The sequence below is a fragment of the Aspergillus candidus genome (genome assembly GCF_002847045.1).
Source record: "Aspergillus candidus strain CBS 102.13 unplaced genomic scaffold BDW47scaffold_7, whole genome shotgun sequence".
Lineage (NCBI taxonomy): Eukaryota > Fungi > Ascomycota > Eurotiomycetes > Eurotiales > Aspergillaceae > Aspergillus > Aspergillus candidus.
This window is the reverse complement of record NW_020194012.1, coordinates 123,024-145,325: the sequence shown is the minus strand read 5'-3', so window position 1 is coordinate 145,325 and position 22,302 is coordinate 123,024. Positions and strand designations below refer to the sequence as shown.

The window sequence follows — 22,302 nt, the reverse complement described above, 5'->3', positions numbered from 1 at the left end:
ATGTGTCTTTCTTGCGTCTTTCTTTCTCCCCCGTCCCTTTTTTGGCGACATTCTTCATTCCACGTTCTTACATATTCCTTTCGCCCTGCAAGAACGCAAAGTCTCTGAGAAGCGGGGGTGAACTATCCTGGTTGTTGATTAGGGGCCACTCTTTACTTTGTTCCAATGACCAAACCAATGTACAGTATTTAGAAACAGCAAGACTGCGAGATAGTTCAAATGGACAAGTTTCCGTCTCATTCCTGACAATAGACCTTGTAATATCTCCGATTATCTGCCCGTGTCTACAACAAAACGACAGATAGACAGCCAATTACTTGTTCTTCTGCCAGGGGTCTACAAAGTTCCGACAGTCTAGTCACGAAAATACACTAAATCTACGGAGTACTTTGTACTATTCCACTAATATAGATACTGGGGAAGTGGGCGAGATTTTAGTGATTATAATTTACGATTGCTCTTTTCTAATATGCCTCCTGACTATAATTAGGGTTTTATACCTCTGATTATAGAGTTTTGCTCTATTTAATTATTATTATTCTTTCCATTTGACAGGATGATCGTCCTTGTCAATATATCTATCATTCTCATCAATCCTGTAGTTGATGATTCAATTCTTGGTAGATACTATCAAAGGGGACCACAGTACCCCAGAAAGAGATCGCAAAGTATGCTTAAAGCAGGCATTGATCTCGTGCTCTGCAGACTTCCTGGGTCCAGCCAGCCCTAACCTGAAACATGCATGATTCTGCGATACGTCGCCCTTCTTCGCATGACAAGGATGTTTCTTCGTGACTTTCCGTGTCCACGATCAGACCCTGTATATCAGATGAGCTCTGCGAGGGGCTCCACCCCAAGTCCGACCAATCTCATCGCAACGGTCCCGACCAACCCTCGACCAGCCTGTGGTGGACCTCCCGGGAGATCCCTTTACCAATCTCCTCCCGTGAAGCCATAGGTTCGGGACGCAGCTAAGCGTGCCGTCCTCGTATTCAACGCCAATCATGGCCCCGCTTGACAATGTCCTTGAGGGGATGGCTGCTCGGTGCCCAGCCGAGCATCTCGACACTGACTGGTTGGACAACCCCTAGCTTCGTGGTGGTGCGTCGGTTTAGCACCGTTGCGGTAAGGACTCGCCCGTTGACACGAGATTTCCCCTTGGCGGATTTCAGCCCACGACGAGGGAACATTCTTGGTGCAAATGAGAAAAAGAGGACAAACAAAATAGTATAATAATAATAGAAAGGAAATGCGAGCCATGAAATAAAATGAAAAGGGGCCAGAATCCCTCTTGAGCAAGGACCATCGAAGACACATTCTTTTTATAGTGCGGCTCCCACCTGACTCTCCACGCCTGAGACCCATCTCCAACATCTCCAAGGAGACCTTCCCCCCAAACCAAGGATAATATAGCGACATGACTCGCTTACCGTCTGTAATCGCCGCGGCGCTCTGCGCCCTACCCCTCACCCACGCCTGGACCCTCAAATGGGAGAACCACACCAACGGCGGCATGCTGAACCTGGGCGAAAAGCCCAAGGGCTGCACAGAAATCTATCACCAAAAAGGGGAGCAATTCTCCTGGGACCCGGAGGGTCTCTTCTGTCTGCGATTATTCATCGACCCCGAATGCGAGAACCCCGGTGGTGAGACCTGCAACGGCAAGCCCTGGAAAAAGGACGCCAGCAAGGATCTAGCGGCCTTCAGCGTGCGGGACATGCCGGAGTCGTCCATGAGCTACTACGGCCTCTCATCTGCCACACCTTTTCCGACGACCCAAAGCCAGCCAGATGCGACGCCGACCGCGGACGATCAGACCAGAAACGATTCGAAAAACGATTCGAAAAACGACACGAAAGACGGCACGAAAGACAACAACACCGACAACTCGAGCACGGGGTTATCGAGCGGGGGCATTGCCGGCATCGTGGTCGGCATCGTCGCCGGGGTGGGCATCCTTGCCGGCCTCATCTTCTTCCTCTGGCGACGCGGACGCGGCGCCAAGGCTGTCCCCATTCCGGAGACGCCCACCGGTCCGCCCCCCAGCTCGCCCGGCGGTGCGTCCACGAACCCCGACCAGAGTACCTTTGCGGCGTCGGCGGCGGGCGCGTATGGATCGTCTGAGAAGGGAGACCTACCGGAGCTGCATTCTCCCAATGAGCATCCGCAAGGGCCGGCGCCCCCGAGCTATCAGCCTGTCGTGATGGCGGAGCTGGCGGCCGGGGACGTGCAGTCGGAATTGAGCAATACGAACCAGGTGGTAGAGATGGATGCACAGGAAAGTGCGAAGCGGCCAGTGTATCGAGATACGTGACAAAGAAAACAAAATCAAAAAGAAGAAGGCGTTGGATTGCTGGCGAGTACATAATATTTTAGCACTTCTGTTCTTATACATACATATACCCCCATTTGAGTACCGCAATTTGCTTCATTTATTTCTTTAGCCAAGGAATCTCCTCCGGCCGATACTTGTAGGCCCTAAAGATACCATTGGACTTATACATAGACCCAATCTTCTCCATCCGCAGCACCTCACGTTCCTCCATCAAACCTCGATAATCACGCAACTGCGGCACGACAAACTCCCATACTACGCGCCCATCCCGCGTCACCTCCAGTATGCGCCCCATAGCGCCCTCACACAGCAACACATTCGAGCTCCCCTTCACAGGCATCGCGGAGCCCATAAACGGCGACAGGAACCCCACCCCGCCCGTACTCGCATCCATCCACTCCCAAATCACCTCTTTCGTCTCCCTCGACACGATCACCCCCTTGGAAAACGGCTTCGACTTCCCGGGCCGAAACACCCCATTATCAAACACCATGAGGTTCCCCGAGGACGGTAGGACAACAGGACAATGCTGCTGGTTGACGGCCGGCTGGCCCACGCTCCACACGACGGCGCCCGTGTCGCGATTGATCACAATCACCTTGGACGCGCTCCGCAGCGACGCTACAATGTTGCCGTCTCCGTCAACAGCCAGCCCGTTGATGAACGGCCAGTGGTCGCGCGCGTAGTGCGGTAGGAGAGGGTACTCAGCGGGATCGAGATGGTCTGCCGCGCGCCACTCCCAGAGCAGCTTCGCGCCGCCTGTGCCGCCACCCCCGGGCTTGAAGTCGTCGCTTGAGGAACGGTTGGATGACTCCCACGGCAAAACGAGCCGGATACAGTCGCCGTAGATGGTGCTGTTGCTGTCGGCCTCAGAGCCGGGGACGCCGCCGCGTACACGCGCCGCCTCGGCGGGCGTTAGAGGCTCCATGGTTGTGTAGAGGATGGTGCGGCCGTCGTCGGAGTGAAGCTGGTCGTGGTGGGCGAGCGGGTCGCGGTACTCGCGTAGGATGGTCCCGTCGGGGGAGACGTGCGCCATGACACCGCCGCGGTACTTGGACCACATGGGGAAGGAGGGTTGGTCTGGCGGGGCGGGGTGGGCGCCATTGTAGGCGAGGGTGTTGCCATCTGGAAGGAGACGGGCGTGACGGCCGGCGCGGTAGGGAAGGGTCCAGCGGTGGACTTCTTCGCCGGTTGCGCTAGATATGAGATGCGTGGTGGACGAGGTGAGGGGGGTGTAGAGGACGTAGCCGGGGGAAAGTTTTTCTGTGTCGAGACCGCGGAGACCGAGACCGCGACGGGCGAGGGTGTTTTGTTCCATCTTTCTTTCTTACTGACTTTATTGTATTGTTGGTGTTCCTGGTTGATTTTTTGAATTTATCTTGAGTTTCGTGCCCTTATATACGATAACCAATCCATCCATCCACCATCAGCTCTAAGATGACATCTCATCAACCAGTCCTATCTAAAGACATATTTACTATATAAAGCAAATTTCGAGATGTATGACGCGAATAGTATATGACTCCATCCACAAAGTGGTGACGCCACCGGAACGGTGGATCAAAGTGGACCGGAACCTTGGATCAGCGCGGATCAGCTTCATCATCCCGGGGTAGCATCGCTATCATGTACAGCAGGCACAGGGACTTTTCCAGATTAATTGATCCATTTTATAATGATCATTGATCAGGGCAGAAGAAGTCCCTAGGCCAAGCAGAACGAGCCTGTGGATCCTTCCCCTCGACTCTCGCCCAGGAACCCGACGTTGCACCAGGGTCTGTTCCTCCACGTCATTCATCATCGTCTTCCGTTGGTCCCGGTCCCCTTCTTCTTCTTCTTCTTCTTTCTTTCTGTCGATCTCTGGTCTGACAGCGACAGGTAAGGAGAAATAGTGTTCATCTCCTTTTATGCTTTCTTCCATTCATTCATCTATCTCCTCATTGAATGTGTCCATCTTTTGACGGGAGTCTCTAAAGCAAGTGAGTCTGGTCCCTGACTCCATTGGTATGTCTGCAAAGCACCATCAGAATATAAAAAGAGAGTAAGAAAAGAATCTGACAAGATAGAAATGGCCGCCATCGACCTCCTATCGCGCGAAATCACGCACCAACTCGTCCGGCGGAAAAATTGGGCCAGCGAAAACCCCGGCGTGGTCCTAGTCTTCTGCATTGTCTTTATCGTTGGTGTCGGGATCGTCTCGCTATTTATCTACCGAAAAGCGATGGCACGGAGTGCAGCTAGAAAGGAGCTTGAGGGGTAGATATTGGGATAGGGATATGCATTGGTTTAGGGGGTTAGGGCTAGGATTGGCGTTAAATGATTTACTGTATGGATGTCTGGTATAGACTCCTTGGCTAGTAATATTAATATCGGACTGCTCAGTCCCCGTCTATAATCATACATTAATTCAATCGTCTGCTCGTCTCTACTCGGTATATAAATAGGTTGGTGAGACCAATCGGGTATGGCTACAGTGACGGGCCCCAGAGGTATGACTACCTCGTATCGCGAACTTATTAAACTCCATCAACCATCCACCATCAACCATACACCATCAACCATACACCATCAACCAACAAAACACTAAACCATCACACAATGCCCTCTCTCCTAGCAAGCTCTACCGCAGTCCTCCTCACAGCAACAGCAACCAGCATCTACCTCCTCCACACATCGCTAAAATCCCGCGTACTCCATGAGACCCACCGCAGTAGCGGCACGCGCCTCCCACCCGCAACAACAGCCGCAATAATGACCATCCCACCAGCAGCACTGACCACCTCATATCGCATCGTGCACGACTCCGCAACGCAGCGTATCCCACGCAGCCAACTCCCAGGCACCCCCCTCCCCGACCAGTTCACCCTTCTGGTCCGACGCAACATGTGCGCGTTCGCGCGCTTCCCGCAAGCCTGGATCCTATGGCTGACTAGCCCCGCCGCACAGCGCCAGACATTCGCGCAGAGCCATATCCAGGCACTGAGCTTCAACGAGGGCGACATCGTGTGTGCCGTTTACCCGGTGCTGCGACGGAGCGAGAACGCGGTCGAGATGGGAATTCGATCCCCGCGACTGCCGTCTGTTGAGGGGAGGCTTGTGATTCGGTGGGAGGAGAAAGGGGACGATGTGGTCTTCTGTAGTGAGGCGGTTATGTGGACGGGAGTGGATGAGAAGGCGGCGATGCCTTTGGAGGTTCCGGCTGTGCGGTTTATGCATGAGATTGCGTCGTGGTGGTTGTTGGATTCGGGGGTGCGGTATTTGGTGAGCTTAGGGAGGTCGGGGTGATTGTTCTATCCTCTTATTTCTTCTGCTTGCTCTATTCTCTCTTTGTTGACTTTATGTTTGGATTGGCTTTATGCTGTCTGTTATTGGCCTTATGGGTTTGTTGGAGTGGCGCGGGGCTAGTAAGTATCAAAGGGAATGTCTTTGATATCCCTCGATAAAGAATTGCATTGTCGTCGTCTCTTGATCTCCCTGCTCATTTACAGATGCGATCTCCCCGACAGCATATAAATACACATCTTTTGCCCCTCTCTCTCTGTCTATCCTCACAAGAACTCTACTCCCAAACTCAAACAAACCTACAAACCCACCAAAATGTGTAAGTACACCTACCACCACTACGTCCAGTGCGGCCACATCGCCACCTTCACCGTGGACAGCTGCTGGAATCTGGTCGAACAGCTGCGCCAAGGTCCCACACAAGTCACCAACTGCCTCAATATCGAGCGCCACGACCTGCTTCCCCAGGATCAACCCTACATGTGCAACCAGTGCCGGCCCGCATATCTCGAGCGCATACGCGAGAAACAGTTCAAGTCGATGCGCCGATCCAGCGAGACCAGTGACACCTGCTCGTCATCTCCAGCCTTTACCCAGCTGGAAAGGCTCGGCGACTCCTTTATCACCATCACGGCGGATTTCAAGATGACCGTCGAGCAGGAGGGTCGGACTGTCTACCTCCCGCCTGCTCCGGAATCTCGCCAGCCGGAAGCCAAAGCTTCACCCGGTGAGCTGCCCGGGTCGGACAACCGACCCCGTTCTCCTCCCAGTGCCTTTACATTCTTCGAGGTGCCGAAATATGAACCCCGTGCGGAGCAGAATAGCCCCGCCGCCCCCGTTCCTATCCCCGTCTCCGCCGACGACGACGTCTCTGATATCTGGCTCGAGATCTCCCAGCCTAGAGAGGGCAGTGGGTTCTACGACTCTGATTCCGACGATACTTACCCCGACCTGGGAGAGGTAACGGACTCAGAAGAAGAAGGAGAAGAACACCCCGAAGAGAAGCCGCAAGAAGAAAAAGCCAAAACCGGCGAGAAGAAATCATTCTTCGGCCCCGCCTTCATCCCCTTCAAGTCAACACTCGCGAGTCCCAAACCCACATTCAGGTCCGCCGCGGACCCCGTTCTCGACATCGTTTCCGACGACCCCCGCGTCAAGGAACCCTGGTACCCGTTCTGCAATACCCCTTCCAAGAACGAGCCAGTCCCGCGCACCTTCCTGCAGTCGCCCACTCCGCGCCGCACGCGCATCTCCCACATTCTCGATCCGAGCGAGTACGACGACGATGTCAAGTCGCTGTCTGTCGGAACGGGGTTCCAGTCCGAGAGATTGCGCCGGGTTACTAATGGCTCTGTAAAGACGCCGAAGAAGAGGGTGGGGGGCAGGAAGGTGTTGGACCACATCTGGGGGGGGGCTGGTCTCTTCGGGAGTGGGATGCAGGGTTTGTACACGCCCTTGGGGGGTACTGGGGTAACTAAATAGCGTTTTCGTTACTATTTTTTTAGGGAGTGTGCTACTGGTTTACTTTTGCTGGAGTTAGGGTTGAAGTTTTCTGGTTGGCGTGCGGAATTACATAGACGGACCGGTGTTTTGGAATCGATATATGCTTTGATTTGCTCGGGATTTGTCTGGCGTAAAGAAGTGTTAAACATTATGATGTATTTAGGGCTGTTGCTTTTCTCTGTTTCTCTAGCACTTTCTATAGTAGAAGATTTGATTTCACTACTAGTGTTCTTTTCTACTTCGTTGCCTTTATCATTTCCCACCATAACTAGGTACCACTATTCTTTGATGGAAAGCAAACAACAGACACACTATATGTATTAACAGGCATACCGGCCATCCATCAGATATTAAATTATCATACTCTACACACCAGCCCAGAAACCCAGCACAGATCAACAAAATGCAGTCCCCAAACCCCAGCCCTAGTAACGTCCGCTCTCCAGCCGAAGTACATCACCCTTCCCCCCTTCACAATACCTAACTAACCTAGCCTGAAGGACCCATCCTCCAACACATTCTTCGACGTACCACTCTCGGAATCACCACTTGAAGCATCCCCTTCAGGCCCAGACAGAACCACCGACCCAGACGACGACGACGACCACTACGACTGGATCGAAGCACAACATGCCCAGCAACCATTACACGAAGAAGAAGGCGTTTTGGTTAAAGAAACTGAGATTGAAGTTGCAGAGTACATCTTCGGCAACGACGATTATGACGACGACGACAGCCTTCCTGGATATAACAGTCCCATTGAAGATATGCCCATACCCATTGTTGACATGGATGCGCACGCGTCTGACCTGCGGGATGCTCTGATTGAAGATCGGTTGCCTGAGGTTGAAGACAATTTGGATGATGGTGTCTGGATGGTGTGGCTTCTGGGGGAGGAGAGGAGGGAGTTCTTTCTGGATGTGTATCTTGGGGAGTGGATTTAGGGGGTTTTGTATACTGTTTTTTGGAAGGCGCGTAGCATTTTGGATATACCCTTTTTGTTTGGATTTTATTGGTTAACTGTGTATACGTTGCTCTTTCCGCGCATCGGCGTTAAGTTTAAGAAAGTGCCATGCGGGATTACAGAGGTGGATGTCATGATGAGAGTATCAATCGTCACACTGAATATAAGGTTCCCTACGGAGGATTAAAGTGTCGTGATTATTATTCATCCAACATAGATCAAATTTCAACCCCATTCTTTCAATTCCTATTCATCGAGTTTCCTACATATACAAAAGAAACAAAGGCCAGGACAAAGGAACCACCCAACACAAACCAGCAAAATGCACTTCCAGCTCCCATATCGAGTACGCACTCCACACCCTTACAAGAGACCCAACCCAGCTAACCCTAGCCTGAAGGACCGCCCATTCCCATACTCATCTATCACAGGCAGATCATCCCCGCTCGAGGAGCCAACTCCCTCAGCTGCGACTACATCTATATCCCTAGTCATAGCCACGTCCACCGACCCAAACGACGAATATGAGGATCTCCCAAACCCCAACAACGACCGCATCGGAGAGCAATCCACCTATTTACCCCCATCCAACACACTCAACCAGCCTATGCAACGCTCGCAGCCGCACCAGCTCCTACCCAGCGACAATGGCACCAATGCCGACGAGCTCCCCGGCTATGCCTCCGATGATGACCTCCCTCGCTATTTTTTTGGCCTGACAGAAAGCCCTTACTTCAACTCTGATAGCCTGTCGGTCCCCTACGACTATGACAGCCGGCGCCAACAGTATCGCTTGCGTGCTATCCGAGCCCTACGAGCTAGAGCAGAATTATATGGGTCGGGGGGTTGATCCTGTTTCTGCAGAGTGGGAGTTGGTGGCGGATGGCGTTGCTGGGTTCGCTGACAGATATCATCCTTTTTGGTTTCGTGGTGAGGGGGGGTGATGATTTACAATTACGTGGGGGATCCGAAGACAGAACTGCTCTCTGGTGAATATTGAATTTGGCTGGAATGGTGGAAGTGGGTTTGGCGTTGTTTTTATACTAAAGGAATAGTTGGTGGGCTGGAGGCCATACTCTTGGTGATATTAACATCTTGCATTGGATTGATGCTCCATTGGGCGGAGGTTTGGAGTAGGTTTATTTTGTTCTTCATTTGTTTCGATATCTTGAGCTGTTACGAATCTCTTCTTGTTGATGTTGAGATCCCTGCCGGTAAAGTAATTGTGATATCTCCACCGTAATACCATAGTAGATATGGAAATACCATTCATATCAAGCCAATCAAATACTAATGCATTAATTGGGGCAATGACCGACAGTTAATACTTTCTACCCCGTATATCAACTGATACCTACTGTCCCAAAATCTCGAATCGGTATATCTCCGGGCCTGAATACTTATATCCCAGCAGCAACTCTCTAGAGTACAGGGATGTGTATTGAATAAAGCTAATCTACTAATCTACCTCACACAAGCCCTAGCATTGCCCTACCCGATTAGTGCATTTATTCACCTCCGAGCCAGGAACCCACCATGTCAAATAGTGATTGTCAGACCCATGCTTCGGAACGGACAATTTTTGCAGGAGAATTTGTCCGGGAGGTACTCTACTGACTTGTCAGATTCATGTGATAGTTAACAGGTTCCAATTCTCTCATCTACAAAAGATGCTTCAAATCCTGAATCAGACTATGGTTAACCTTCATTGCAATTGGGCAATTAGATCATTATTCAACGATCATCCAGTATGAAAGCGACAGCCCTATCAGTACTCCTCGCTCTCGGGGCCGGCTCTGCCCATGCCCAAGTGCAGGGCGCCGCGTTCGGGTTCGCGACGGGCACCACCGGCGGCGGAGACGCTCAGCCCCAGGCGCCGGCTAGTCTGGAAGAGTATATCCCTCTTTGGCTTTGACCCGCTCTCTCTTTTCTCTCACTACGTGTACTAGATAAGCTAACTAGGTGGATAGACTCACCGCCTGGATCACAGACGACACCCCGCGCACCATCCTCCTAGACCGGACGTGGGACTTCGCCGGCACGGAGGGCACCACAGACGGCAAGTGCTGCAGCACCGACACGACGACCTGCGAGAGCGGCACCTCCGCCGGACAAGCCTGGATCCAGGACTCCTGCGACGACGGCACCTGGGTGGAGTGTAAGTACGACAACGCGGCGCGCACGCCCCTCGAGGTCGGGTCCAACAAGAGCATTGTGGGCGTGGGCAGCGAGGGTGTCCTCAAGGGGAAGGGACTGCGTGTTACGAAGGGGAACACGAACGTCATTATTCAGAATATTCATATCACGGTGCGTCTTTCAAATTATCTTATCTTCCGTTGGGAAAGAAAGCTGAGATTATGCTAGGATCTGAACCCCCAGTATGTCTGGGGTGGAGACGCCATCACGCTTGACGACACGGATCAGGTCTGGGTTGATCACAACAAGGTATGCCCTTTTTTTTTTCTTTCTTTCTTTGCTCCACACAGGCTGCTGATATATGAAGATCTCCCTCATCGGCCGCCAATTCATCGTCAGCGGCTGGGGCAAGGCCGGGCACGTGACCATCTCGAACAACGAGTTCGACGGCGTCACGGAGTGGTCGAGCGGCTGCAACGGGAAGCACTACTGGACGGCGCTGCTAATCGGCGAAGACGACCAGTACACGTTCTCGGGGAACTGGCTGCACGACGTGTCGGGGCGGGCGCCGCACATGGGCACGGACAAGACCAAGTCCGGCATCTTCTTCCACGCCGTGAACAACTACTTCCAGAACATCGGGGGCCATGCGTTTGACATCGACACCAACACGTGGTCGCTGCTGGAGGGGAACTACTTTGAGAAGGTGGACACGCCGCTGACGGAGACGTCGTTGGCGAGCGGCGCGCTGCTGTTTAATGTGCCGGATGAGACGGCTGCGGGGGCGTGCGAGGCCGCGGTTGGGTATGTGTGTGAGTGGAATCGCGTGGATGAGGGGTCTGGGGAGTGGACGGCGAAGACGGATCAGGATGTGCTGGATCGCGCGGGCGAGTTTAAGGAGTCGTTGGTGGAGCATTACGGGGTGGCTGAGGTGCCGAAGAAGGTGGTTGCCAATGCGGGGGTGGGGAAGCTGTGATCGACTCTATAGTATCTATTGAGATGACATATCTATGTAGTATTTACTGCCTGTGTCAATTTCTGCGTTTAAAGTTGTCGGTAGTTGCCTGTTGTTTCTCCATTTTTAATCTGATCGAACGATGGGTCCTCAAGCTCATGCAGCTGATCTATCACATCCACATGGCATATCCCTCACTAGACTAAGATATAAGTATATAAGAGTGCCTGCTGGAACCTAAAATGCGGGTTGTCTCATTAACTAACGGGGTTACAGGATACACGTTTATATCCCGAGTGGGGCGCCGTTAGACGTGATTCATGCGTCAAAACAGGCCCACAATAAATACAGAGGGCTAATCACAAAGATCTCGGTCCCAGAATGTCTCTAGACCTCCAATACTTATCTCCCAAGATATCTCCAATTACCTCCAATATCCAACGATGACGTCAGGACAAAAGATACTAAACCTCCGCCAATCTAAACTATCCGCCAATCCACTCCACCCGGTCCCGTTTTTCCGGGTCCAGTTCAATTCCCCCTAACAGCAGCAGCAACAGGACGAACAAACGAACTGTCCTCTCACTATCAAGGGAACATAAAGACCAAACGCAAAGAAAATCATACAATCATGACCATCTCCATCCTCGTTACCGGCGCCACCGGTAAACAAGGCGGCGGCGTCGTCAACGCCCTCCTCGCCGAAGACTCCACCACCGACGTCGAGATCCTCGCCGTCACACGCAACCCGGACTCGGCGTCCGCGCAGAAGCTCGCGGCAAAGTCGCCCAAGATCAAGCTCGTCAAGGGCGACCTGGACGAGCCGAATGCGCTGCTCGAGACCGCGAAGGAGGTTTCCTCCACGGGAGCCGTGTGGGGGGTGTTTAGCGTGCAGGTTAGTTCGCCCGTTTTTTCCCGTGCCTTCTTCCTTTTCCCTTTTCCCTCTTGCGCGCGTATCCGGTGCTTGCTTGCTTGCTTGCCTCAAGCATCTATGACTATTCTCACGGACCTAGCTATACCATGCTATGCTATGTAGCTATCACCAAGTAACCAACCGACTAACAAACAAATCACAAACAGCCCTCCGCAGCCGAAGGCGCCAACCTCGAGAATGAAGTCACCCAAGGCAAAGGCCTCATCGACGCCTCGATCACCCACAACGTGACGCACTTCGTCTTCAGCTCCATCGACCGCGGCGGCGAGACCGCCTCCGCCGAGAACGCGACCAACGTCCCGCACTTCATCACCAAGCACCGCATCGAGCAGTACCTGTTCGAGCGGACGAGCAGCCTCGGCGTGAACATGAGCTGGACCGTCCTGCGCACGGTGTTCTTCTTCGACAACCTGGTGCCGAACTTCTTCGGCAAGGTGTGCGCGACGGCGTGGGACGCGTACCTGCAGGGCCGGCCGCTGCAGGCGATCGCGGTGAGCGACATCGGGGTGTTTGCTGCGAAGGCGTTCCTGCAGTATCATGATCCGCGGTTCAGAAATCAGTGTCTGTCGCTTGCGGGGGATGAGTTGACGTATGAGGGCATGCAGGCTGTGTTCCAGGAGAAGACGGGGGCGCCGATGCCGACGACGTATTCGCTTTTTATGTACTTTGTTATGTGGATGGTGGGGGATTTGAGGACTATGTTTATTTGGTTCTATGAGCATGGGTTCAAGATTGATTTTGCCAAGTTGAGGACTATTCATCCTGGGTTGAAGGATTTGGGGACGTGGCTTGAGGAGGAGAGTGAGTTTGTCACGAGGAAGTAAGTGTCATAATTAATGCTTGCGTTTGTCAATGAGGGTTGTTCTGGAGAGTTGTATGTACGTACTGATTAATGCCTCGAACAAATTGCATGTCTTGACTACAGCTGAAGCAGGTCAATTATTCAATTATATTAGGAATCTGCAGGACTATCCACATCAATAGCCTTCTGTGTGCGATATGCCAAGGTATATGAAACAAAGGTCAAGGCTCTAAAAAAGAGAAAATAGGGGAAATAAATCAACTATAGCAACCCTAACATGTTGATGGCAGATGTGTGCTTCGACCTCCGCATATTCCCATCGATCCCCATCAAATGATGAACCGCCATCTGCGCCCCGCGCACGGTATAATCCATCCCAACGACCGCCTCGTTCGGGATCTCCACGAACTGCCCGATCAGCGCCATATTGGTCACGCCCTCGGGGATGATAAACGGCCGGTCTTCAATCCCCCGCGCCAGCAGCGGAGCCACCATGCGCGGCACCACGCACGGCGTCGTGACCGAGTTTTCCAGGATTTCCTCGAGCGGGAACTCCAGCTGGTGCAGAATCTCCGTCATGATCTCGCGCCCCGTGCAGTCGAGCATCGGCTTCTTCACCGCGTTGCCCTGCTCCTCCGGGTGCAGCGCATATCCCCAGAGGATGGCGACGTCGTCGGGCTGATTGGGGATGACTGGCTGGTGGGGCACATTGATGCTGAGGAGCCAGTTGCTGTCGCGCAGGGTCACCAAGGGTCCCATGCCCGGTTGGTCGCCCGTGAGCTCGACGAAGCGGGTGATGAAGTCGCGGCCGGGGCCCCGAAGCGTGATGGTGAATGACCCCTGGCGGGACTCCTCCGTCCGCGTGCAGAAATTGTATGCGTTGCCGAAGATGGGATTCTTGGTTGATAGTTCGAGCCACAGGAGCCAGTTCTCGTTCAGGACCTTTTCCATCTCTACTCGATCGAGCGATGGCGCGCTGTCGTTCGCCCCGGTCGCCCGGCCCGATAATGTGGATCCCACAGTGACAATCACGATGTCGTTGGAGCCGATCTCGATTGTTGTTTCCGGTCCGCCATGCTTGGTCGCGCGGATGGCCGCCACCCGACTGTTGTTGATATGGGGCGGGTCGAAGATGATGTCATTGATGATTGTGCCGAAGCGGAAGTCGACACCCCGCGACTTTAGGAACTGGCCGATCGGCTGGATGACCGCATGATGTCGGTTGTAGGGAAGATGGTCAAGCGGCTGTCGATCGTTAAGCTCGTGCACGTCGGGCATGAACCGTCGCAGGCACCGGCGAAACTCGGTAGCGCTATGCCAGGGCTCGAAGCCGAATCTAGTCACCACCAAACCGATCAGTATATATCGATAACCAAGACTCACATCCGGCTGGACTGCAGCCCACTTACGTCGTGGCAAGTGTAAGCCAGTAGTTACTGTGAAAAAAGCTCCCATGAAAGTAGTCGTGAATGCGCGATCGCCCCAGGTTCTTTTCCGTCTTCGATGCCAACACGAACAGATCCACGCGATCGCGCAAGCCCAGTCCCACTCGTCTCGGATCAACACGCGCGATTCCGGACGATTGGCGCGTTAGTAGTCGTGTATTCGTACGTTTGGGCAGCGGCTTGGCCTCGTTGAAGTCGTGGATGGTGTCGAGCACGGTCCTGAGCGGATCCGTCGGCGACGGCACCAACGACAGCAAGCGTTCTATACACACGTCGTTGAAGAGCGGCATGGCGCCCGCTCGCAAGTCGTACCCTCCATCTGGGGTTTCGACGATAATGGTGCCTTCGCCCACGACCCCCACTGTCTCAATGATGTGCACTCGTTCTGGAGGCACATGGGCCTCCTGGATAAGGTGCACTGCGGTGGTCAGGGAGGGAATGCCACTGCCGAGAATCCAGGCGTCCAGGTCATTGGTCCGGCGCCTTTCCGGTATGGGCGTGGGCGAGGGCGAACCCACGCCCGGAGGGCGGAGTGTTTCTCTCATATAGTACGGCTCTCGCTGTTGCTGGTAAATGTCTATGGTTGTCGGAATAGGTCCATGATGGATGGTAAATGCTTCGTACGTGTTTCCGCCAGGGCCATTCTCATCCCTCCAGGAAGACCCCGGAGGTTACAGTTCCCTTCAAACTTCCTGGGGGGTTGAGTTTGGGTGGGATGACGTTTTCAGATGCCAATTATCAACGGTGGTGCCGAATCACGGCGGAATGCAACATCGAATGGGCTTGCGCGGGCCCCACCTTGACGCAACGACTTTTGGTCCAAGGTCACTTTCATAGCTATAAACGATGGATATTGTGGTTTGGGATGGTTTTAGATTGTGCTTGAGTGGCGAAATGGTTATCGAGTAAAGGCTGTATTGTCGATGCAGATATAGGCCACTAAATATTTATACCATTGGCATCACGAACTGCGAAACGATGAAAACTCATTCATAATTCGAGAATCTTGCTCGCACATACATCGCGCATTTGTGTGGCTATACTGCAAACGGACACTGCCCCATCCGGGTTTTCTCAAGCGTTTCCTTGATTTCCTGTGTCGTCTTCCGCCCCTTGCCCTGAAAGTACTTCGGCCCAAGGTCTACGGTGTCGTAACCTTGGGGATAGTATCTGTCGCCTTCGTCCCCGGGAACCGGTACACCTAGCGCTCGACTGATCCACGCGCCAGGGCCCCAACGATTCCACAATGTTGGCTTGACATAGTAGGGCGGGCCTTCCCATATGTGCACGTGGTGTCGGCCGTGTTCATTCGCCTTGTCGCTGAAGACATCCTGGCGGAGAAAGTAAGGTCTCGGGAGGGACAGATGCCGGAGGTAGAATTTGCGGATGGCCAGGATAGATGAGAAGATGAACTGGTATGTTCGTGGTGGTGGGTCGTACCTGCCATTCTTGTTAGACATCACCGTATCTAGACAACAGCCCCACCAGTACCATCGACCGAGAGGCGATTAATAGGAACAGGAATAGAAGAAGAGTGAGAACGAGAGACAGAGAAACTCACAGCATAGCCTTTTGCAATCTTTCATCCATCATGCAAGAAGCAAATTTGACCCCCATAGGTTGCACAAACTTTGGCATTCCATACACAAGTACATCCATCGTCTTGTCAGCGACCGCCCGATTTGTCTCATCAGGCTTCATACACCTCTCCTCATAAGCATGACTCCACTCGGTGATCTCTTCCATGAACTGCAACCCATCCCGGAACCCCGTCTTTCCGGACGGCAGCTTTTCGAAACTAATTCCCAACGCATCCCCCAGACTCTTCCAGTACGTCCCGATCGCGCAGCGCTCCAGCTCGGTCATGGCCCGCCACTCGAACATCTCCACGAAACGCACGGGTTCAATGGCAAACAGACTCAGCGTGTACAGCATGTCATCCTCCAGGATCTTACCACTGGCGCGGTAGCCAGTGTGCAGAAACTTGGTGCGGGCGATGGAGGTGCGGGCGCGATCGGAGGACGGCTCGAAGGCCATGAACTGGCCGATCAGGGCGCCCGTGTCGGCGTAGCGCTTAAAGGATGTTGCGGGGTTGGAGAATTGGGAGGTTTTGAGGAGAAGGGAGGAGATGGTAGGGATTCCGTAGGTCTTCAGTTTCCATCATTTCTTCCTGTCAGTATAGTACAGGAGAGGTGCGGTACGGTCGAAGGTAGTTGAATGATAGACGGGAAATATCATACCCGGAACAATGCAAACTGTAGCGCTTTCAGTGCACTGAAAGGAAACTCCAGCTGCAGGATGCGTTTCTGGATCTCCCAAGCGTCGTGGTCCGTCATGTAAGCCATCGACTCCCGGGTCGAGTACCGTTTATACTTCTTTTTGAGGCTGCGCACCCGCTGAAAGCGCAGTGCCTTCACCATCGTCAGATAGGTCGCCAGCAAGGCCCCAACTGCGGTGAGTCTTCGCGTGGGGTTCTCCCATATGGCTGTGAAGACAGCCCGGATGGGCAGACCCTTGAGTGACGAGATGGCGTTCGCAACCTGCTTGTCCATTTTGGCTTGGAAAGAGTGCTGTGGTATCGGATCTATAGCTCAGCTCTCCCTTCGAAGCAATATTGTATCACCATCATCATCCCTTTTGAGTGCTTTTATACCGGTCCACCGGACTGCCCTCGCACACGCCCCTTTGGCCCATCAACCGGACATCCGAGATACGACGGCCCTGCTGGCTGTCGGATCCGGTGTCAGCCCCATCATCCCACTGGGTGATAGCAATCTAGCAGGTAAGCACACAATTCGATATCAAACAAGAGGTGTTGAGGTGGATTTGGACTGTCATGTGCAATGATCGTCGCGGTTCGGCGGACCGAGGAAGGCGGGGAGCGGGGTGGTCTTGTTACCCACCCACTTCATCTTTCTTCTGGAGGATAAGGGTAGGGGTCTCGGTGCAAACACTATGAGCGAGTCGATTACCAATAGGTACGACAAAGTGGAATAGCCGAGGTGGTGCGGGGTGATGAAATTGAGGCGCAGAAAGGATGGGGATGAGGCACCGGAGAGTAGGGAAGCCGAAATCGTACGAGATGTAGATCGCGGATCGAAGGCGATCCTTGAGGGGTTCAACTTCCTAGTCCGAGACGCAGATGGCTGAATCATTGGTGTTGAGCGTCATACCTGATAGGCTGTGATCAAATCATCGTGGGGCAGGATAGTGCCTAGTCCCCAATGAAATCCATGCTGATTGTCATGGTGCACTAGTCGGAGTCATTAGGGCGTAGTGTCCTGATAAAAAAAGAATAAAGCATTGACCTGGAATGATCATAGCAGAAGTAACTGAGCATGGCGCTCGTCGGGTGGAGATGTTATCCGTAGTCGGGGTTTGTTTCTAGAAATAAGAGTTTGATACAGCAAAACGGGAATAAGTACGAGTGAATAAACATGTCTAATCAGTAGAAGGATCCCAGACATAACAGATAAAGGGAAGTTGGAGTTGATTGATAAGAAGTGGAGAAAGTAAAAAAGAATGGAGAAAAAATGAAAGCCCCCGCGGGGGCTCGAACCCCGAGCCTCAAGATTAGAAGTCTTGCGCGCTACCGATTGCGCCACGGGGGCTCTTGTTGTGATATCGATCCCGAGTGTGCGAGTGTTGAATAGCCAGGACTTTTTGAAACAGCAGGGATGCTTAGCATCACTCCTTTTCTACTAGTGACATGTCCACGCCACACTAACAACAATAGTCTGTTCGAGATTTCTACATGAAGCTACTCTAATCACAATGGAGTCACTAGCTTTACTTCATTCATTGGTTAATACTCTCGTGTTATACCTAGAAGGTGTGGGAGAAGAAGAATTGGTATTATGAGAAGTTGTGTGTTCTCGATATATAATGGAATGGAATAGTGGCCATAACTACATTCAAGCACAGTCAATCAAGCCACTCCAACCATTATGCTCATATTTCAATCATACTTCAATCATTCCAACATAATCAACATCAACATAAGAACATAATCACAAACAGCGTCAACCCATTCTCAAAATAACCAACACATCAATCAAACTATCCCGAAGAACGGCGGTTCCTGGGACGTTTCGCCTTGTTCGACCTCCGCTGCTTACGACGGCGAGTACAAGTACCCTTGCGGCCATTTGAACCTCCTGAGCCATTCGAACCACTAGAACCATTCGAACCACCGGAACCATTCGAACTACCAGAACCATTCGAACCGCCAGAACCACCCGTATTCACATCCTGAAGGGTCGAACCCACAGCAATATCATCATACCAAACGGTCCTCGTACCCTGCGACCCCTTCATCCCATCATCGTCATGCCACCCATTCGCATACAGGCCGACCCGGAACTGCAACGCCTCATCCTCATCAACAGTCGTAGCGAGATTCTGCTCATCCACCACCTTCCTGCCATCATACCACACCACATAGGACCCAGTATCATCATTGCGCCAGTCCGCCTGCAGAATCACCTGGTGCCACTCGCCAGCAGTAACCTCCGGCAAGTCATCAAAGCCCTTGAGGTCCGCATCACAGGCACCCCCCGTCTTAAGACGCGTGTAAAGCCTGCTCCCCTTCAGCCCGACCATCGTCGTCGGCACGTAGTCGTCGCAGCCCGAGCCTTTGAAGTTCGCGATGAACTGCGCCAGGTTGTAAGACTGGCCGTCGGCGAATTCCCACGACTCGTCTAGTCGGAAGCGGAAGCCGTATGCGCCCGAGTCGCCCAGCTTGTAGACATTTTCCTTGTATACCTCTGAATGGTATCGCCCGTCGTAGTCTGCGTCGAAGACTTGTGTCATTTTGAGAGAGCTTGGCTCGCTGTAGAAGATTTTGGTGTCGACTTCGACTGTGCCTTTGTTTTCTTCATTTGTGCCATCCCAGCCTGTGTTGGTGCCTAGGTTTTTGAAAGCTACGCCGGCTTGTGTTGGGCGGGCGAGCAGGAGGAGGCTTGCTATGCACGCTGGGAGCAGGTTCTGTGGGAGGTGCATGGTGGCTGTTGTGAGGTGGTGTTTGAGACGCTCCTTCGACTCGGTGGGCTGGTTTCGCGCTTGGAGGCGTGTCTGGGTGGTTGAGAGAGTTCTTTTACACTCCCTGGACGCCGTAGAAATCCATCGTTCCCGTCAACCACTGAACAGGAAATCAGACCTCTGTTATACCTCCCGTAGCTGGCAGGATTGTGGTGCTGAAATTCGGACCCCAGATATCAGTGGAAGGATTCGATGGTCTGCTCCACCTAACTGATACGTGCCTTGTATTCAGGAAGGTATGTTACTTGGCATGGGTCACAGCTTCGACAATCTGCCAAAGTGTTATGCTGCGGTGGCCTGCAATTCAATTATAGAGAGTGAGAAGCAAGTATCTGTTGGGCGAATCGGGTGTTATCAGCCATGATGTGTTATTGACAGAGCCTTTTCGTGGAATCCGCTTGACCTCCAAAACATGCTCTCAAGCCAAGCTGGGCATATAAGGGCCACGAGTTGGACTGAAAGTGTGCCGTATCATTTATGCAATACCATAACTCCATAGATCACAGCATGTTTCAGTCTGGCCGTTGCGATAAATCCTACCACCAATGATCGAACAACCTAGACACACCTTTCAGTCTTCGTAGGTCTACCCCACGTATTGAACCCACGCCGAGTTTCCAAGATGGCACGCTGATCCCCCTTACGAGACATACTGACACAGCCGTGTACGCCCGTGGGTCGTGGCAAAGAATCCTTCCGCCCCATTCGATCCACGGCCTACTGTCCAAAGCGGTAAAAGGAACAGGCGATTGTCCACGACGCCGTCTCCGCGGGCCCTTCAGTTTCTACAAAATGTAGAATAAGTTCCGGCCAGAGCAGCTACCTAGGCACTTGGTGTGCTTTTCAGATCCTGCGTGATCCTCAGATAGCCACTAGCTTATCCAATGCCTTGTGTGCGCCCCTACGGTCTTGGCTACAGCGTTGCATCCCCTCTTGAAGGATCTTCCTCGCCCTAGTATATTGTAGGATTTTGTTCCCACCGAGAATTGTATTGAGTACCTGTCACGTCATCCACCCACTTCGCTCGTGAGGTGGGTAAGGAGAGTAGACATGGACCCCAAAGACAAAGGGGGAGCTCGTCTTGGCACTCGCGCGCTAGACGAAGCGCCCAGAAAGTGGGTGTAGGATTCTGCAGGAACAAAAAGAGGATTCGAATCCTTGACAATATGTGGAATTGCCACGAGCACACTGTTGCGAGCGAGTCTTGCGCCGTCGAGTGCTGGGAGAGCGCCGGGTGGCGAAAAGCGGTAGATCAATGATGTATGAGTCCTGTTCATCGTAGTGGTAACTCATTGGGAAGGAGTTGAGTTGGTGTGGGGGACGTTCTTGAGAAGGATTGAACTTGGCCTGATTTGGAGGGAAGTATGTAATGAGTTCAAGGTTGGGACGGAGACCGGGGGGGAAAAGGATGCCGATGCTGCAGCGTCCGAAGGTCAAGATGACTGGGGTTGACCACCGGAACAGAGATAACAGGATGGATTGGGGTTTTGAGAGTTGCTTTATCTAGACAGAGGGATTATAAGAAAAAGTTCATACGACGTTGCAGAGTCACAAGTCCAGTCCTAGCTAACATCCATTTTCACACCATGCAGAAATAGTACTTTTTCCCGACCATTGCAATGCTCTCTACTACCGACGGAAGACATTCTATTTACCCTGTACACATAGCTGCCCACCCAGGAAGAACCTACACCCATCCATGCAGCACCTCACCAGAAAATCCCAGCACAACCCACTAAAATAGTCATTGCCAACAGAGTAAACCAACACTTAGGCTCCTCTCTATGCAAACCCCCACCAGAAAATAGAGAAGATCCAGTACTCCTAGCCTTCCCAGAATCACCCAATCCTTCACTCGACACCAATCCCTGGATGTCACCCTGCACTTCATCGGCAGCACTAGCAGAAGCCCCAAGACGCGAACTTCCAGAACTAGCCTGCGCATTATTGTAGCCAAGAAAACCAGTCGACGCAGCAGAGACGGGCGCCGTCACACTCGACGCAAGATAAACCGGCAACAAGCCGTGGGACACACGCGCCCGGCCAAGAATTTGATACCAGGGATCCGAACAAGGAACCACTGGCTCTGCATGCACGGTCTCTCGAGCAGGAACGTCGCCGAGCGTCACGGGCGGCGGAAGCGGGATGGGCGTGAATCGAGGCTGTGCTGGGGGTTTACTGTTTATTTCCTGGTGAAGGATTCCTTGGTAAGGACTGCTGTATTTCTCGGGGGATGGAGAGTCGCAGAGGATTGTCTCTGGTACGGCTATGGTCGTGCGGTGGGAGAGAGTAAAGCCTGTTCCGTTGACTGCACAGACGGCGTCGCCGGCAGTGGGGTCGGATTCGTAGCCTTGATATTGGTGCTTCGTGGTTAATATGGGTTTGCTTGAGCTTGTCGAGGACAGTGTAGTGGGTCTATGATGATATAGGCTTCGCCATAATTAGGAGCAAAGGATACTTACAAACAGCCAATTCAGCAAGTTCCTTCGGAAGTATATCAGACAGTCTATACACCTCATTAGACCCAAGAAATCTTATTGGACACCGCGCGGAAGAATGCCACATACTCAATACTGCAAGATCGGATCTCCGCGGTCGTGGGTCCCACACAGGATATGGTTGTTGATCCGGCTAGCGATCTATGAACGCAGTAGACCCCACCAGGCTTAGAGCACAGAAGGGTGTTACTGTTCTCATTACTGGGAAGAATTGTTAGCTCTAGCTGTTCTGTTGGCTCATGGAGCAGGCCCTTACTATCCGATCTGCGAGAACACGGGAATGGCAAAGGCCAGAAGTGACAGGAACTTGACGAAGAACGTGCTCCGAGCCATTGTGAATGTTATGGGTGTACTATTCTCGAAGCTTTTGAACCAGGGGATGTCTGAGAGTTGAAGTTTTTATTGCTG

General features: G+C 52.6%; 10 protein-coding genes and 1 non-coding gene across 11 annotated transcripts; 7 read left to right on the top strand and 4 right to left on the bottom strand.

The window, feature by feature from the left end:
• The first annotated feature begins 1,329 nt into the window (after window positions 1-1,329).
• On the top strand, window positions 1,330-2,347 carry BDW47DRAFT_100662 (uncharacterized protein). Its single transcript, XM_024811492.1, has one exon. It carries the CDS (start codon window positions 1,418-1,420, stop codon window positions 2,312-2,314), a length of 897 nt encoding a protein of 298 aa, XP_024674705.1. The 5' UTR covers window positions 1,330-1,417; the 3' UTR covers window positions 2,315-2,347.
• Window positions 2,348-2,432: 85 nt separating this feature from the next.
• Window positions 2,433-3,653, bottom strand: BDW47DRAFT_134537 (uncharacterized protein; the record flags this gene model as incomplete). The annotated part of the gene is made up of 1 exon (XM_024818117.1): window positions 2,433-3,653. The coding sequence occupies one exon, from the start codon at window positions 3,651-3,653 to the stop codon at window positions 2,433-2,435; it is 1,221 nt and encodes a 406-aa protein (XP_024674704.1).
• Window positions 3,654-3,962: 309 nt separating this feature from the next.
• BDW47DRAFT_100661 (uncharacterized protein) lies at window positions 3,963-4,755 on the top strand. The gene is made up of 3 exons (XM_024811491.1): window positions 3,963-4,148; window positions 4,228-4,339; window positions 4,402-4,755. The coding sequence occupies exon 3, from the start codon at window positions 4,404-4,406 to the stop codon at window positions 4,593-4,595; it is 192 nt and encodes a 63-aa protein (XP_024674703.1). The 5' UTR covers window positions 3,963-4,148; window positions 4,228-4,339; window positions 4,402-4,403; the 3' UTR covers window positions 4,596-4,755.
• A 127-nt stretch (window positions 4,756-4,882) lies between these two features.
• BDW47DRAFT_100659 (uncharacterized protein) lies at window positions 4,883-5,835 on the top strand. The gene has a single exon (XM_024811490.1). The coding sequence runs from the start codon at window positions 4,934-4,936 to the stop codon at window positions 5,618-5,620; it is 687 nt and encodes a 228-aa protein (XP_024674702.1). The 5' UTR covers window positions 4,883-4,933; the 3' UTR covers window positions 5,621-5,835.
• A 29-nt stretch (window positions 5,836-5,864) lies between these two features.
• BDW47DRAFT_134535 (uncharacterized protein) lies at window positions 5,865-8,064 on the top strand (the record flags this gene model as incomplete). Its single annotated transcript, XM_024818116.1, has 4 exons — window positions 5,865-7,062; window positions 7,284-7,321; window positions 7,510-7,571; window positions 7,621-8,064. Exons 1-4 carry the CDS (start codon window positions 5,933-5,935, stop codon window positions 8,062-8,064), a joined length of 1,674 nt encoding a protein of 557 aa, XP_024674701.1. The 5' UTR covers window positions 5,865-5,932.
• A 281-nt stretch (window positions 8,065-8,345) lies between these two features.
• Window positions 8,346-9,145, top strand: BDW47DRAFT_81332 (uncharacterized protein). The gene is made up of 2 exons (XM_024819916.1): window positions 8,346-8,430; window positions 8,485-9,145. Exons 1-2 carry the CDS (start codon window positions 8,407-8,409, stop codon window positions 8,932-8,934), a joined length of 474 nt encoding a protein of 157 aa, XP_024674700.1. The 5' UTR covers window positions 8,346-8,406; the 3' UTR covers window positions 8,935-9,145.
• Window positions 9,146-9,834: 689 nt separating this feature from the next.
• BDW47DRAFT_134534 (polysaccharide lyase family 1 protein) lies at window positions 9,835-11,196 on the top strand (the record flags this gene model as incomplete). Its single annotated transcript, XM_024818115.1, has 4 exons — window positions 9,835-9,977; window positions 10,055-10,391; window positions 10,449-10,529; window positions 10,588-11,196. The coding sequence occupies 4 exons, from the start codon at window positions 9,835-9,837 to the stop codon at window positions 11,194-11,196; spliced, it is 1,170 nt and encodes a 389-aa protein (XP_024674699.1).
• Window positions 11,197-11,487: 291 nt separating this feature from the next.
• On the top strand, window positions 11,488-13,053 carry BDW47DRAFT_100657 (NmrA-like family protein). The gene is made up of 2 exons (XM_024811489.1): window positions 11,488-12,070; window positions 12,256-13,053. The coding sequence occupies exons 1-2, from the start codon at window positions 11,807-11,809 to the stop codon at window positions 12,931-12,933; spliced, it is 942 nt and encodes a 313-aa protein (XP_024674698.1). The 5' UTR covers window positions 11,488-11,806; the 3' UTR covers window positions 12,934-13,053.
• A 119-nt stretch (window positions 13,054-13,172) lies between these two features.
• Window positions 13,173-16,908, bottom strand: BDW47DRAFT_115709 (oleate hydratase; the record flags this gene model as incomplete). Its single annotated transcript, XM_024814831.1, has 5 exons — window positions 13,173-14,247; window positions 14,321-14,922; window positions 15,400-15,796; window positions 15,918-16,504; window positions 16,597-16,908. 5 exons carry the CDS (start codon window positions 16,906-16,908, stop codon window positions 13,173-13,175), a joined length of 2,973 nt encoding a protein of 990 aa, XP_024674697.1.
• A 986-nt stretch (window positions 16,909-17,894) lies between these two features.
• Window positions 17,895-17,967, bottom strand: BDW47DRAFT_t33. Its single transcript has one exon. It is a non-coding gene; the product is annotated as a tRNA-Arg (tRNA).
• Window positions 17,968-18,415: 448 nt separating this feature from the next.
• BDW47DRAFT_123233 (polysaccharide lyase) lies at window positions 18,416-22,227 on the bottom strand (the record flags this gene model as incomplete). Its single annotated transcript, XM_024816012.1, has 5 exons — window positions 18,416-19,429; window positions 21,259-21,746; window positions 21,859-21,902; window positions 21,964-22,095; window positions 22,151-22,227. 5 exons carry the CDS (start codon window positions 22,225-22,227, stop codon window positions 18,416-18,418), a joined length of 1,755 nt encoding a protein of 584 aa, XP_024674696.1.
• Between the last annotated feature and the right edge of the window lie 75 nt (window positions 22,228-22,302).

Bases quoted from the DNA above. Each gene is read 5' to 3' on its own strand.
- BDW47DRAFT_100662 (XM_024811492.1), top strand. From the start codon at position 1,418: ATGACTCGCTTACCGTCTGTAATCGCCGCGGCGCTCTGCGCCCTACCC.
- BDW47DRAFT_100661 (XM_024811491.1), top strand. From the start codon at position 4,404: ATGGCCGCCATCGACCTCCTATCGCGCGAAATCACGCACCAACTCGTC.
- BDW47DRAFT_100659 (XM_024811490.1), top strand. From the start codon at position 4,934: ATGCCCTCTCTCCTAGCAAGCTCTACCGCAGTCCTCCTCACAGCAACA.
- BDW47DRAFT_81332 (XM_024819916.1), top strand. From the start codon at position 8,407: ATGCACTTCCAGCTCCCATATCGA. The intron at 8,431-8,484 runs GTACGCACTCCA...CCTAGCCTGAAG, and splicing joins ACTTCCAGCTCCCATATCGA to GACCGCCCATTCCCATACTC.
- BDW47DRAFT_100657 (XM_024811489.1), top strand. From the start codon at position 11,807: ATGACCATCTCCATCCTCGTTACCGGCGCCACCGGTAAACAAGGCGGC. The intron at 12,071-12,255 runs GTTAGTTCGCCC...AATCACAAACAG, and splicing joins GGGGGGTGTTTAGCGTGCAG to CCCTCCGCAGCCGAAGGCGC.